Source organism: Macaca thibetana, chromosome 12 (assembly GCF_024542745.1).
Source record: "Macaca thibetana thibetana isolate TM-01 chromosome 12, ASM2454274v1, whole genome shotgun sequence".
NCBI classification, from domain to species: Eukaryota; Metazoa; Chordata; class Mammalia; order Primates; family Cercopithecidae; genus Macaca; species Macaca thibetana.
The window spans coordinates 76,904,423-76,921,237 of NC_065589.1; the positions used below are offsets into that span (position 1 = coordinate 76,904,423).

General features: G+C 33.6%; 1 protein-coding gene across 6 annotated transcripts in view; it reads left to right on the plus strand.

Annotated features, from left to right (window-relative positions):
* The window catches only part of SCN1A (sodium voltage-gated channel alpha subunit 1), a 160,797-nt gene extending 147,969 nt beyond the window's left edge, over positions 1-12,828 (plus strand). For 5 of the 6 annotated variants that reach the window (XM_050752501.1, XM_050752504.1, XM_050752505.1 and 2 more), the window contains 2 exons: positions 2,283-2,336; positions 3,869-4,496. In XM_050752501.1, the coding sequence (XP_050608458.1) occupies positions 2,283-2,336; positions 3,869-4,087 (273 nt within the window). In that variant the 3' untranslated portion in view covers positions 4,088-4,496. Of the gene's footprint in view, positions 1-2,282; positions 2,337-3,868; positions 4,497-5,905; positions 6,011-7,573; positions 7,845-9,572 lie in introns of those variants that run through there. The other variant, XM_050752506.1, reaches the window with a different exon arrangement.
* Positions 12,829-16,815: the final 3,987 nt, after the last annotated feature.

Sequence of the window (16,815 nt, forward strand, 5' to 3'; positions counted from 1 at the left end):
TCCAAATGTGGTGGTGGGCACTTGTAATCCCAGCTACTCAGGAGGCTGAGACAGGAGAATCACTTGAACCCAGGAGGCGGAGATTGCAGTGAGCCAAGATTGTGCCACTGCACTCCAGCCTGGGCAACAAAGAGCGAAACTCCATCTAAAACAAAAAGAAGAGAGAGAGAGAGAGAGAATTAGGTCCCCATAGTGAAGTGGAAATAATACCTGAAAGCAACTAGAAACAAAAATGAAGCACAAGCAGCTATTATCTTGTCTCAAATGACCTTTCAGCACCATTATTTAAGTCTATTTTATCCTAAATATTAATGTTTTCACTATTGGGTCTCTAAGACTGGGTATCCAAGAAAAATAGCTTATAATTTATATTTAAAAAGGTAGCCCTTTTAACATTTTCATTTGATTCTGCTTCTAGCTGCAGCAGCACCACAACAAAGCAGGGAATAAAATAAGAGTCCAGATTATTTGAAAATTCAGCTTAAAAAAAAAAGACTGTACAATTTCTTTCTTCCCTTGCGGTTCTACAGTGTCTTTAGGGCAGAAATCAATTTTTGCTCACCAAGGTTATGATTTCAACTGTTCAGCCGGGAGACTAACTAAGCAAACAAACCAACACTAGTCAAAACCCTTTTGCAGCTCTTCCAGAGGTGTCTACTATGATTACTTTACAAATTCTTCCCACCTTTTTGTTGGAAATTCTTATTTATCTTCTTAACATTTTTGACCTACTCGGAATATTCATGCAATTAAAATAGAGATTTTTAAAATCTCTATTTTAAAAATGCCCCACTGGCAAGAACGGGTGGGGCATGTTGGCTCATGCCTGTAATCCCAGCTCTTTAGGAGGCCAAAACTGGAGGATTGCTTGAGGCCAGGAGATCTAGACCAGTGGGGGCAACATAGTGAGACCCTGTATCTAAAGACAAATAAAAATAAAAGTTAAAAAAATCTGGCAAGAATGTTTTCTTTAAAAATTGTCAACACATGATGACATTTATTTGGGCATTTATTGTAACCTTTAACGAATGACCACACTTGTAAATATCACTAAAGCAACCACTTCCTCCATAAATTTGAGGAAAGAAATATTTAAAATTTTAAGCAATCCTTTAAAATGTAAGCAATTTTGAAAATATAGTGATGGTCCTGTACAAAGCTATTAAATAAATTCTGCTACCAAAAAAAAAAAAAAAAAAAAAAAACCCTCTAAAATACTGCTTCACATTTGGCTTTTATAGAATCACCTCTCTATTGATTAGTAAGTCATTGAAATGGCCCCTTGAATCACTTTTTTCTGTTTCTATACCAAGTGTGTAATGAACTTGTTCTATCATTGACCTAAGCCACTAACATATTTAACACATCTCTCTTTCATGTACAAAAGCCTTGTACTTTCTAGCTAAGAATCATTACTTTCTTTTCACTGCTGTCACCCACACCCTTGCTTAGCTTTTGTCTCATGATATCCACCACTTCACAAGGGTTAGTGTTATCAAAACAAAGATATATTGTGATACAGATGCTAAAGCTTTGCTAGCCTCCCTCACTAGCTAAGGAATAATCCTTTTAGGCCCACAGGACTCAAAATTCATGCCCTAGGACAAGTAACAAATTACTGTAAGTTGTTAGCCTGAGTATCCTTCATCCTGTGAGTGCCAAGTGTCTGCTGTACTATTGTTCACATTTCTTATTCATATTAAGTTATTATCTTCAAGAATTTCAGAAAGAAAATAGAATATGGGATTATTTTAAATGTTTTGCTCTAAAATTCTTAAAAAGATAGTTGCAACCCTGCCTTTATGTATCCTGGTACTATCCTTACATTGTTATAATAAAGAGAAATCTTAAATTTTCAATCACTTTGATCACCCTGCAGATAAATTTTAGCAGATGATCCTTAGATCTAAGTTGTAATTATTAGCCTGATAGAGCTATTGACACATGTGTTCGCATTTGTAAGACCTCCTAAAAGTGCTCCAGCAAATTTTAATACTGCTTTAAATATCATGATACCATGAACTCTAAAGAATTGAAAAGTACTTGTGAGTTGGTTATCAAATGAGAGGATATATCAAATGGTCATTTTGTTCAATATGTGTTCTAGAAATGAAAAGCCTTATTAACATACTGTCTTGGTCCAAAATCTATGTAAAATTTGTTTTGAAATGTCTTTCAAAAATATTCCCTTTTGAAAATTATATCAGTAAGAATATTTATTAAACATCAGGTCCCAAATTATTTTTTACTCCAAAGTAAAACATGCATGTCCTTCTTAATAGGCCACATTTAAAGGATGGATGGATATAATGTATGCAGCAGTTGATTCCAGAAATGTAAGTATTCCTTGTATTCTAAGTCTTTTTATAATATTGACCAGGTGGTAAAATTAATCGGATAAAATATAACCAAATGAAATGATTCTATCTTGATTTAAAATATTTGGGAAAAAGTGTGTCAGGTAAGTATTCAAGCACAGCAATGTTTATCAGAAAGATCTTACTAAGATAATTCAACACATGCATTATTTTGAAAACCAAAGTAAGAAATTCATATATTTAATAACTAACAAATATTTTTCTTTTAAATATTTTCTATTTTCTTTCCTATTTATCCACACATTATATAATTAGTAGTAATTTTAGTGTATAGGGCCAAATTTGAAGAAATATATGATTTCTATCATTAGTTGAAATGTATAATCACCCTCCATATTAGACAGCATGAAAACTTATGGATATTGTTCTGTCAGTCTTAGATTACTGTGTTGATTTCTTTCAAATAATCATATTTTAAACCAAAAAAAAGAATGCTTTTATATGATTTTTAGCCTCCATAAATTGACTGAAGTTGCAATCATTTCTGTGGCCAACAGATTCCTTTGAGTGTATATCACCAAAGTATAAACCTATTTTATTTGATTTCAGCCTCTTTAAGGCTCTATGACCTAAACTGAAATTCACGCTCATTCCAACTTTGCTCTTCAAAACTTTGCAAGACGTAGTATTTTCTGTCATCCTTCATCTTTCTATCCTGAAGTCTCATCTGTTTAGTTTATCATCATGAAGAATACCCTTTGTCCCTGCAGTCTTCAACCTGATAGTTTGGTGTTATCTTTCTCGAAGTGCATTTCAAATAGCTTTAGTTTTATGTTGAATATCATTTTGATAACCTCCAGAGTTGTTTTATTTCACTCTGTCACTTATATTTTGTTTTGTGTGTTTAGTTGGCTTTTAACTTTGTTGCCTTTAGAAGGACAGGAATCTGTTAAAATATTGTAGTGACTTTTTCAGTCCATTACTAAATTATAAGTAATAGTCCATTTGTTATAAGCACAATCTAGGAATTAAACAATCAACTGAGGATTTATAAAATGAACTGTCCATTTATGTCTACTTAATCTGAAAAATTCAGTGACTGTCACATTAGGGTATAGTGCCAAACATCTGAATGAACAACTCATTTCTTATTTGCTACATTATTTCATGCATACATGAATGATTGTTTCTAAACCTAGCCTATGGATATTTACAGTTTTAAAATTTTTATTAATAATTTTAAAATTACTAAAATTCAGTACCTTAAAAGCTTGTAAATTTAGCACATTACTGTTCAAATGGAAGAATAGTATTTGTATTTATAGTTATAAAAATAGATTTTAGAATGTCATAGTAGCCACATTTTTCACATGAAAACATCCCTAAAGACTAATTTCAGAGATGTTTTTAGAGGTAGTTGATTCAGAAAAAAAAAAAAATGCTGACATATTAGTAAGAATAATTTTTTTCTATTGTTATGAAAAAGCACCAATGATATTTCCAGCACTAAAATGTATGGTAATATTTTACAAAATAATCTCCTTTGGTAGGTGGAACTCCAGCCTAAGTATGAAGAAAGTCTGTACATGTATCTTTACTTTGTTATTTTCATCATCTTTGGGTCCTTCTTCACCTTGAACCTGTTTATTGGTGTCATCATAGATAATTTCAACCAACAGAAAAAGAAGATAAGTATTTCTAATATTTTCTCTCCCACTGAGATAGAAAATTATTCCTTGAAGTGTTTTCTCTGCCAAATGCGTACTTGAATTTAGAAACCAAATGGGAGTATATATTATAACTGATTTTTCCTTCCTCTCCCTCTGTCATTCACTATCCATATATTTCCAGCTATAGAAAGCTAAGAATAACTGTGTTCCACACTCTTGTGCATAGGTTCGTAAAGTTTTTCTCCTTTTATTCATTATCAAGAAACATTTTCTGTCTTAAATATAATAATAATTAGAATAAAACTAGAAAGCAACCTAATATGCCCCTTTCCCGAAAACAACTTGTTATTTTATGCGTACAACTACCCCCTCCCCCTTGAAAATATATTTTCCAACTAATTTTTTGAAATTAGGAAACCGGATGTAAGCTTCTTCTAGTGTTTATTTTTATGCTTTTTTCTTTCATTGATTTCTTTTATATATTCCCACTTCTTTCTCCAAGATATTTAATTATAAGCTATCCCTTTCTGTCTTGAATTGTATGACTCTTTATTATTTATCATTTATAAGGCTCATTTGATTGTCCCAGTTACTTATGTACATTATAGAACATATGGAAAGTAAATAAATATCTTCACTTGGAAGTAACTGCTGCCATTCACATTTTGTTTTTCTGTTCAGACTATTTCTATACATACTTATTGTTTTAATTTTTATCTATAATTATAAATTCCACTTTTGACTTAACATCAGTATTTTCTCATTTTGTTAAGTCTTCATACATACATTATCATAATTTACTTATTCATTCCCTAGTAGGTTGATAATTTAGATTGTTTTTAATCTTTAATGATTTAAATAGTACCTTGTTGAAAGTCTTCGTACATAAAAAAAGAGAGAGAGAGAGAAAATAAGGCTTTAATTATTTCCTTAGAATAAATTCCCACAATGAAGTATTTTACTCCCCCAGAGTAATATATCTACTCAAACTCCCAATAACAGTGTATGAGCACCCATGCCACTATTCCCTCACTGTCACCAAACATTATCTTTGTTTTTGAATACTTGGTATTTAATAAGTGAAAACTATTTAATTTTTATTTTTATGAATTTTATCACCTTAATTGTTATGACTTTTATGTATTTTATTACATTTGAACATGTTCTTAAATGCTTGTTGGCCATTTGTGTTTCTTCCTTTATGTACTGTTGCTTCATCTCACTTGCTCAGTATGTTTGCTTTTTGTATAATGAGTGCTTTCTTTCACTACAGAACATTCTCCCCTCAATTCCCTGTAGGCAATATCAGGCTACTCCATTTCACTTACTTGCCAGTGTTCCAATCTTCTATCCCTACTAGTCTGTCCCATACTTACTATGCTATGAGCTCTGATTTATCCCCTAAATCTCTCACTCACTCATCCAGTTTTCTTTTTATCCCTTTGCTCCAATTCTTGACAGAGTTGGAGTGACTTTTTTAATGAGTAACTCCAAACCATCTTGCAGTATACATACTCTAACTCTTTGCTACATTTAAATAAGAAAATTATTACCTTTAACATCATAAAGGTAGTATGTATAGTATAAGGTACCAAGTATTTATTATCTCAGTGAACCAAATTTCACCATTCACTAAGCATATAGTCTTGGATAAAATACTTAACCTTTTTGAGATTTGGGGGTTTGTCTTCATAAGAAAATAATAATAAAGTCAATTTTGAATTATTTAAGGAATTAGATATTATTATCATACCTAAAGAGAACTTTCAATTTTTCACATTTTGAATCACAGATATAATTATGCTAATCAGTTGAATTTTGCATTTATTTTTTTAGCCATACATTTTCTATTTTAACATTGAAAAAATATGTGCAAAAGGACACAGTTTTAACCAGTTTGATTTTTCTTTTCTATACTTTGGAGGTCAAGACATCTTTATGACAGAAGAACAGAAGAAATACTATAATGCAATGAAAAAATTAGGATCGAAAAAACCGCAAAAGCCTATACCTCGACCAGGAGTAAGAAATACCAAATGATATGGGGGAAAATATAAAAACAAAAACTTGCATGGTTGTCTCACAAAAAAGAAAGTAGCTAACATTTCCAGTAGAAAAAATTTCTTTCACTTTTAGAGCATCATAGTTTGTATCTTTTATGGTAATGGTAACAACAACAAAAATTAAACACCAAAAAGAACAAGAAAAAATAGAAGATGCCTTGACTTCAAGAGATTTAGAAGCATACCATTAGAATCCATATTAATTGGCCAATGGACACATAGACCATGTGATATGCACAAGAGAAAGTTAATCACACAACTCAAGAACGGTTGCCAAGTAATATCAGGGAAAGAAGTAAACCTTTGGATGGGGCTATAAGAAATGCAATTTTCTAATATTTTAAGAAATGGATGAAGTGTTGAGTGAAATAGCACCTTACTTCTATTTTATTTTTCACTAGAGATACTAAGTGTTTTAAAGGAGGAAAGAATTCCAGTATCTACTACTCATATATATGGCTACAGAGTTAGATATTACTAATGTCTGCAGAAGTCAGGGTCACTAATTACAGTTTATGATGATAAATAACAATACTCATGCTTCCATGATGAAACAAACAAACTGCTATTAAAATGGAGAGCTATTATCCCACACTCTAAAGATGTTTATGATGATGATCTGAGAGGTTTCAGTAACTCCTAGGGTGCATCAAGGAAAAAATACTAGCAAATACTCATATTGTGATGACTGAATATTGCCTTCCTGAGAGTGATCGAGAAATATGTACTTTCTCTGTTAAAATTAGCACTGAAAGTAGAAAAGAACCAACAATTTGTAGGAAAAATATGTGAGAAAATGCCCTCAGAATTCCTCAGTGGCCCAAAGAAATAAGCCTGCGGATGACGTTCAGTGACCAGCAGTGGCAGAACTGGGAAGCAGAATCACAGATCAATGACAAAGAACATGAATTTTTTTGACATAAACATATAAGAAATGTCATTCTGGTCCCATTATCCTTGTGCAGGTTCAGCATTCTGTGTCTGACAATGTTAGCCAAGGCTATTTGGTAGAAGAATATGAATATTGATGTGGTATTTAAATGCATAATGTTATAGATGTGTCCTGGAAATTCCAAATTCTCTTTAACAATTATTTCAGAATACAAGTGAAATATTAATAGTACTATATTTTAAAATGGATGTATGGTCCAGCTGATCATTAGAAAGTCTTGAAAAGAAATTAAATGGGTTTCTTACCTTCTCATAATCTTAAAATGTTGATATGCATTGCATATCTCTGGAAGAAATATACAGTATCGAGTGTTCTGGTTTTGTTTTTGTTTTTTTTTCATCAGAAACCCTCTTTGGACAAGGGATTGTTATTCTGAGAAATGCACATTAGTAAATGGCAATTTAAATAACTAAATTTTAACAATTAATATGCTATAAATCATTCTTACAAAAATCAGGGTCAATGACTACTTTGCAAGAAACTAGAAAGTCAATTAATGCAGAAAGTACTTGATGCTAACGCACATGAGAAAACTCCTTTATTGCTAAAAGCATTTCTATTTCTCTACAGAACAAATTTCAAGGAATGGTCTTTGACTTCGTAACCAGACAAGTTTTTGACATAAGCATCATGATTCTCATCTGTCTTAACATGGTCACAATGATGGTGGAAACAGATGACCAGAGTGAATATGTGACTACCATTTTGTCACGAATCAATCTGGTGTTCATTGTGCTGTTTACTGGAGAGTGTGTACTGAAGCTCATCTCTCTACGCCATTATTACTTTACCATTGGCTGGAATATTTTTGATTTTGTGGTTGTCATTCTCTCCATTGTAGGTAAGAAATATTTAAAGTTCTTAAATTCAGTTAAATAGAAGTGAAAGTTGAAACAATCAAGATTAGATTCAAGATCATCCCAGCAATCAGAGATAATCACTGTAAATATTTTGATACATTTTATCCAGATGTTTGGTTTTTTAACATAATGTCTCCTACTGTAGTCAGTATTGTTTCTTATTCTATCCATTTAGAATAATTATACTTAGTGTAAATGTAGTCATTTGAACTAGACCTGTGCTATTAAGTAAGATAAAAATGTTTTTGACATGTTGAGATTGAAGAACCAATACAGTATCTAGATGGTTCCATTAACAAGACTAGAAATGTAGTCTGGTACTCAGGAAAATTGCTTTAGAGAATAGACATGGAGTCACTAGCATATAGATATTAGTGGAAAGTGGTTTCAAGATAAAGAAAAGTATTGCGTAAAAAGAGAATAAAGACGAGGACAAAACATTATTAGCAAATGCATATAGTAGGTTCTTTACGAGTGTCATGTAGAGATTTTCTAGACTACCTTAAAAATGGGTTTATAATAATGATGCACAAGGGAAATACAATGACATGGGACATCATTAGTACTATACTTCAAAGCCTGGAACATATAACTAGCCTCATGAGCAATAGCTCATTTCATTAGACACAACTAAAGCTCTAGTAAAGTGAAAAGCATCTGTCTGTGGGCCTAAACTATTCATTCTTCCCTAAACAGGATGATATGACTGGTTCAATATTTTGCTATTCAAAACAAGGCACCTCTGTTGGACAGATTTTCATGCCACTCCCTTCTCTGAAGAAAATGGCCTATATCCAACACATTGTATACAGCCTTTGATTCCCACTAATTATAATCCTTGGTTATAACTAGTATGGCTAAGGTATAAAGGTGTATTCCTACACATCTCCTTCTCTCTCTCTTACACACACACACACACACACACACACACACACACTCTCTTATACTTCGTCTTTTCAGAATGAGGCATTTAAACTTGAAGGCATTTGGTTTCTTGAGCTCTTCTTTTTAACTTTACAAATATAGTTTTTATTTAAAAAGCAAATGGAGAGAGAAGGTTAAAATAAGAAGACTGAGATTACAGTGTTAGGTACAGGAGACCAAAAAGAATTGAAATACAACATTAAGTACAGGAGACTAAAAAGAGCATCAACCTGGGATCCTTTTAGAAATGCACCAGAACATACATAAATAAGTATATAAAAATATTAGAGTGGAACTTAAGTAAGTACCAAGATCATGGGGAGGTGAAAGTAGCATCAAAAGCTACCAATACTTTCAGATGGAAAAGGAGTAAATAGAGAATTTAGAATATGGCAATTTCAGAAAAAGTCACTGTATACATATAAACTTGTACCTATACTGTTGGGCCGCTACTGTTCAGTCAAATGTGAATTTTTAACTTATTTTATTTCTAAATTCTGACTTGGTACTTTACATAAACTAAAAGTAGTTTATAAACATCTCTTAAAGATAAAAAAAAAAAGTACTGTAATCCTTATAGTTGAAATTATTGCTGAATTTCAAAATTAAGATTTATTTATAATATATAATATGCAATTGTATATATGTATTATATAGCTGCCATATTTAAGATAATATAACTGAGTTCAGGACTCTGAACTTTACCTTGGAGCTTTAGAAGAAACATATGTTTATTTTTAACGCATGATTTCTTCACTGGTTGGTATTCTCATTGTTTATTCTAGGTATGTTTCTGGCCGAGCTGATAGAAAAGTATTTCGTGTCCCCTACCCTGTTCCGAGTGATCCGTCTTGCCAGGATTGGCCGAATCCTACGTCTGATCAAAGGAGCAAAGGGGATCCGCACGCTGCTCTTTGCTTTGATGATGTCCCTTCCTGCGTTATTTAACATCGGCCTCCTGCTCTTCCTGGTCATGTTCATCTACGCCATCTTTGGGATGTCTAACTTTGCCTATGTTAAGAGGGAAGTTGGGATCGATGACATGTTCAACTTTGAGACCTTTGGCAACAGCATGATCTGCCTGTTCCAAATTACAACCTCTGCTGGCTGGGATGGATTGCTAGCACCCATTCTCAACAGTAAGCCACCCGACTGTGACCCTAATAAAGTTAACCCTGGAAGCTCAGTTAAGGGAGATTGCGGGAACCCATCTGTTGGAATTTTCTTTTTTGTCAGTTACATCATCATATCCTTCCTGGTTGTGGTGAACATGTACATCGCAGTCATCCTGGAGAACTTCAGTGTTGCTACTGAAGAAAGTGCAGAGCCTCTGAGTGAGGATGACTTTGAGATGTTCTATGAGGTTTGGGAGAAGTTTGATCCCGATGCAACTCAGTTCATGGAATTTGAAAAATTATCTCAGTTTGCAGCTGCACTTGAACCGCCTCTCAATCTGCCACAACCAAACAAACTCCAGCTCATTGCTATGGATTTGCCCATGGTGAGTGGTGACCGGATCCACTGTCTTGATATCTTATTTGCTTTTACAAAGCGGGTTCTAGGAGAGAGTGGAGAGATGGATGCTCTACGAATACAGATGGAAGAGCGATTCATGGCTTCCAATCCTTCCAAGGTCTCCTATCAGCCAATCACTACTACTTTAAAACGAAAGCAAGAGGAAGTATCTGCTGTTATTATTCAGCGTGCTTACAGACGCCACCTTTTAAAGCGAACTGTAAAACAAGCTTCCTTTACATACAATAAAAACAAAATCAAAGGTGGGGCTAATCTTATAAAAGAAGACATGATAATTGACAGAATAAATGAAAACTCTATTACAGAAAAAACTGATCTGACCATGTCCACTGCAGCTTGTCCACCTTCCTATGACCGGGTGACAAAGCCAATTGTGGAAAAACATGAGCAAGAAGGCAAAGATGAAAAAGCCAAAGGGAAATAAATGAAAACAAATAAAAATAATTGGGTGACAAATTGTTTACAGCCTGTGAAGGTGATGTATTTTTATCAACAGGACTCCTTTAGGAGGTCAATGCCAAACTGACTGTTTTTACACAAATCTCCTTAAGGTCAGTGCCTACAATAAGACAGTGACCCCTTGTCAGTAAACTGTGACTCTGTGTAAAGGGGAGACGACCTTGACAGGAGGTTACTGTTCTCACTACCAGCTGACACTGCTGAAGATAAGATACACAGTGGCTAGTCAGACTGTAGGGACCAGTTTCAAGGGGTGCAAACCTATAATTTTGGGGTTGTTTAACATGAAACACTTTAGTATAGTAATTGTATCCACTGTTTGCATTTCAACTGCCACATTTGTCACATTTTTACGGAATCTGTTAGTGGATTCATCTTTTTGTTAATCCATGTGTTTATTATATGTGACTATTTTTGTAAACGAAGTTTCTGTTGAGAAATAGGCTAAGGACCTCTATAACAGGTATGCCACCTGGGGGTATGGCAACCACATGGCCCTCCCAGCTACACAAAGTCGTGGTTTGCATGAGGGCATGCTGCACTTAGAGATCATGCATGAGAAAAAGTCACAAGAAACACAAGTTCTTAAATTTCACCATATTTCTGGGAGGGTAATTGGGTGATAAGTGGAGGTGCTTTGTTGATCTTGTTTTGCGAAATCCAGCCCCTAGACCAAGTAGATAGTTTGCGGATAGGCCAGTAAATCTTAGCAGGTGCAAACTTCATTCAAATGTCTGGAGTCATAAATGTTATGTTTCTTTTTGTTGTATTAAAAAAAAAAAAACCTGAATAGTGAATATTGCCCCTCACCCTCCACCGCCAGAAGACTGAATTGACCAAAATAACTCTTTATAAATTTCTGCTTTATCCTGCACTTTGTTTAGCCATCTTTGGCTCTCAGCAAGGTTGACACTGTATATGTTAAGGAAATGCTATTTATTATGTAAATAGTCATTTTGCCCTGTGGTGCACGTTTGAGCAAAAAAATAATGACCTAAGCACAGTATTTATTGCATCAAATATGTACCACAAGAAATGTAGAGTGCAAGCTTTACACAGGTAATAAAATGTATTCTGTACCATTTATAGATAGTTTGGATGCTATCAATGCATGTTTATATTACCGTGCTGCTGTATCTGGTTTCTCTCCCTGCTCAGAATCTTATTTATGAGAAACCATATGTCAGTGGTAAAGTCAAGGAAATTGTTCAACAGATCTCATTTATTTAAGTCATTAAGCAATAGTTTGCAGCACTTTAACAGCTTTTTGGTTATTTTTACATTTTAAGTGGATAACATATGGTATATAGCCAGACTGTACAGACACGTTTAAAAAAACACACTGCTTAACCTGTTAAAAATGTGTTTAGAATTTTACAAGCAAATATAAATACTGTAAAAAGTCATTTTATTTTTCAGCATTATGTACATAAATATGAAGAGGAAATTATCTTCAGGTTGATATCACAATCACTTTTCTTACTTTCTGTCCATAGTACTTTTTCACGAAAGAAATTTGCTAAATAAGACGTGAAAACAAGACTGGGGAGTTGTAGATTTCTGCTTTTTTAATTACATTTGCTAATTTTAGATCATTTCACAATTTTAAGGAGCAAAATAGGTTCACAACTCATATCCAAATTATGCTTTGCAATTGCAAAAGGGTTTAAAATTTTATTTGTACTTCTGGTAGTACCTGTACTAACTGAATTGAAGGTAGTGCTTATTTTATTTTTGTTCTTTTTTTCTGACTTTGGTTTATGTTTTCATTTCTTTGGAATAATGCTACTCTAGATTGTTTTAAATATAATGTAGGCTTCATAATTTTTTTTTCCACAAAAACAGAGTAGTCAACTTATATAGTCAATTACATCAGGACATTTTGTGTTTCTTACAGAAGCAAACCATAGGCTCCTCTTTTTCTTAAAACTACTTAGATAAATTGTATTCGTGAACTGCATGCTGGAAAATGCTACTATTATGCTAAATAATGCTAACCAACATTTAAAATGTGCAAAACTAATAAAGATTACATTTTTTATTTTATTGTTTGCCCAGTCACTTTTTGTTAACAGAATATTATAATGATATGGAGATTTTTTACATTACAAATTGGGGGAGAAGGGGAGCACACACACACACACACACACACACACACACACACACACACACAGAGGCATGCCCAGGTTGACAAGAAAACCTAGGGTAGATATGTCACTGGGGGTAGGGGGTAATGACCTCCCAGAATTACAAGCAGCAGGTGTGTTCTCTGTTAGGGGGAAGAACTGGTGTCAGAGGATAGCTAGTGATTCCAGGAGGAAGAGAAGTATGGGAGCCAGAGTGATGGTGGATGACCACTTGAGCTATGAAAATAAATCTTTAAATCATATTTAAAAATTTAGAGTTGCCATGTGTGTAGGATACTGTGTTTGCTCCTCCAGAGCCACTCTCTATGCTTCTGTATCATTCCGTGTGTCCCAGAAGGATGACTTCTACACACTGTATCAATGGGCTCTCCTACCTTTGAGCTCCCAATTGGTTTGGCCAATAAGAAGCACCAGTGGGAAAGCACCAGAGAGAGAAGATTGACATAGGAATATTTCTTCTCCAATTCCTTCTTTGCTGGGTTGCCCTGGGTTGGCACTGGACTCATTCCTCCCCCAAAAGTCATACTCCAATCAGACTGCCCCTCATACAACTGAAGCTGCTTTCTCTGGGGTCTGGTAATCACCCCTCCCCTTGCTCCTTCAGGTCTGCTGCTGCATTGAGAGTGCTTTTGAATTCCTTGTAGCTTTCTCCTAACATTGCTGATATCTTTGTAAATGTCCCCTTCGTGAAATTCTTCTATATGCCTCATTTCAGCATGCCATCTGTCTCCTGCCTGGCTGATACAAGGTGATTCAATAGCTCATGAAAGTCAGCAGGAAGCAAAGATGTGCCTTGCTTCAGCTTGGGGTCTTAATCTTGTTAACTTTTGCAGATAAAGAAAAATAGTAACTGGGGGAACCACAATGAAGTCCAGTGCAGAATTCATAGATATCATGGAAAGGTTACTGAGGTGGTCCAGATAGTAAAATTAACAGTCTAAATAAATCTATCTAAATTTCTGAGGAATGAGAAGCCTTCCCTTGTCATCAGGTGAAGCCAGAAGAGGGAATATAGCCTCAACCGGAAAAGGGACAGTAATTAAAAGTGCTTTTCCCATCCTTGTACAATGGAATGACTTTGCCTCTTCATAACATCACAATCCTAAAACAACACCTCAATTAATTCCGATATATTAGTAGCTGAAAAAAATTCCCATTTCCAACTAAGATAGGTAAGAATTATAGGATAAACTCTACAGAATTTTTATACTACCCATCCACGCCATTACTCACTGTTACCTTTCCAAATACAAAGAGAAAAACTGGTAAAACATAATCATATAAATCTCCACATTCCACGGTGTGTCAGAAACAGCTAAGCAGAGAGAAAAGTCAACATGGAAAACATTGTTTGGTGATGTTTACATATAGTTTTGCCAAATTTCTTTCCATAAATAGAACTCTAACTTTCTAATTCAGTATTAGATTTGCCACAGATATCCTATGCAACATTTTAGGTCTAAAACTCTAGGTTAGAAAGTTATGTGGTAAATTTATGCCTCCTTATAATCACAAAGATAATTTTTGATCTCATTAAAACTTATTTAAAAAAAAACTTTGCAAATAGCCTTTAATATCTCTGTAAGACATGGGGTTAGGTGGAATATTATTCTGATTCAATATTTCATTTCTTATGTCTCATCTCGTATACTTTCTAAGATGAAAAAATTAGGTAGAATGTATTTCACATAAAAACACATTGAATTCTTTATTTTGGAGTAATAGCAGACTATAAATAAGGCTATTCTTATTTTCTCAAGTTTGAAATGAACTGAAAGATCGATTTAGAGGTCAAAGATCAAAATATGTTTATTTCCAATTATGATTAATTGTTAAAGGTAAATTTAAATGTAAGGCTAGGTTGTTCTGTTAATAATCTGTTTCTGTATTAGACTAACTCATGCCATTAGTGGGAGAACTGTACAGTTCTAGAGTGGACATATGAGGCCTTTTTTCAATACCTTTGTAAATGAGACAAAGAACAACTCAGCACACATGCCTCCTGCAGACAAAATAGAAGCACAGCGGTTGCCATGAGTCATACATGTTTCTTTCTTCCAACACCATCATCAAGATAATTTCTCTTCCTACCATCAAGGTAACTTGAGCTTCTCCGTACTTTTTTCTCAAGATAATTGAGCAAGATACCACACAATTTTAATTATACAATGGAATTGAAGGCGTTCTAAGAACTGGTAAATAATAGTATTTTAACATTCTGAATAGTTATTAGAATCTAAGGATAGATTATTCAACTGAAGTGTTTTAAATAGTATTTTATATTTTATATAAGAATAAGTAGGGATTTACAACACTCAGAATAATAAAATCTAGCCCATTCTTTGGAAATATGAATTAAAATGTATCATTGAATATATATTTTAAATGCTGTTAAATTCCTTTTTAACATTGTCAATTAAAGGAGATACCTTCTTTACCAAAAAAAAAAAAAAAATCTCCACATTCATTTTGACATATTTGGCATGATATTTTCTGTGCTAAAAAGTAATTATTCTTCAAAGAATGATGAGGTCATGTCAGTAAGATGCAGGAACCAAGTAGAAGAGGCTTCCCACTGACCAAATCTGGGGCAAGTTGAGCATCAAAATAAATGATAGTAAAATATTATAATTCATTGAATAAAATAAAAATCAACAAATACATACTGATGTAAATAAATAAGGAAAAATACAAATCTGTTTCTTGCAGTTGAATGCTAACTAACAATTGTAGAAGAAATAATGGAGTTAGAAAATCACTATTTGGCAATCATCCTAATGACAATTGATTCATACAAGAATCATCGATGAGTATTAAAACATGGGTGAAAGTTTGATGAGGAATAGGATATTTACATAATCTTAAAGTATCTCTTCTCTATTAAATAAAAAATTTAAAAAGAAGAAAATATACTTTGGAGAAACACAGCAGACAATACCTTCAAAGATATCATCAATTATGAGACCAACTGATACTATGTGCCTCCTGATAAAATATCCTGAAAGGGTCACATTACTTCTAACCATAATCTAACCAGAAGGAACACCAAATTGAGGACACACTATAAAATAACTGGACCGAACTCTTTAAAAATGTCAATGTCATGAAGGACAAAGAAAGGCTAAAGAATTCCATGAGGTCAAAGAACTATGACAACTAAACACAATTCTGGATGGAATATCAAATTTAAAAAAAAAACAAATAATACTATTGGGAAAGCTGAATACATTTGAATATGGACTATTAACTAGTTATTAGTATTACAATAGTGCTAATTTTCCCAATTTTGTTAAGACTAGTGTGCCTATTCCATGAAAATAGAAAACGTTCTTGTTCTCTGAAAATGCATGCTAAAATATTTAGGGGTGAATGCAACAATGTCTGCAACTCATTCTTGAATCAGTTCAAAGAAAAATGAGTTACATGTATATATATATGTATGTATGTAAAGAGAAATAGATAAAAGTATAGATATCTGTGTGTCTTTAGAAAGGGGAGGATTTTTTTTGGCTATGTGTTATTGAAGTGCCTATGTCTGCACGTTCACACTATCATATTTTGTATGCCCTGGACTTTATAATTTCTACCTTCAAAATTAGATCTACTGTTTGTAATTAATTCAATGTATACTGGTTTTTTAACTACTATTCTCATTTCCTAGCAGTAATCTTCCTGAAAACTCACGAAATGATTACCTTCCTTGTTCTTCATAATAGTCACTGTTTAATTAAAATAAGAATATTTTAGAAAAGATCTGTGGCATAGTGGTTAAGGCCCCAGTATTTGATGCTAAATAGATCTGATTTGGAGAATTGTGATAGATACTCTGGTGATTCTGTCTATACAATAACAGAAGGTGGCGCTTTGCTGTCTAAGCTGGGGACCA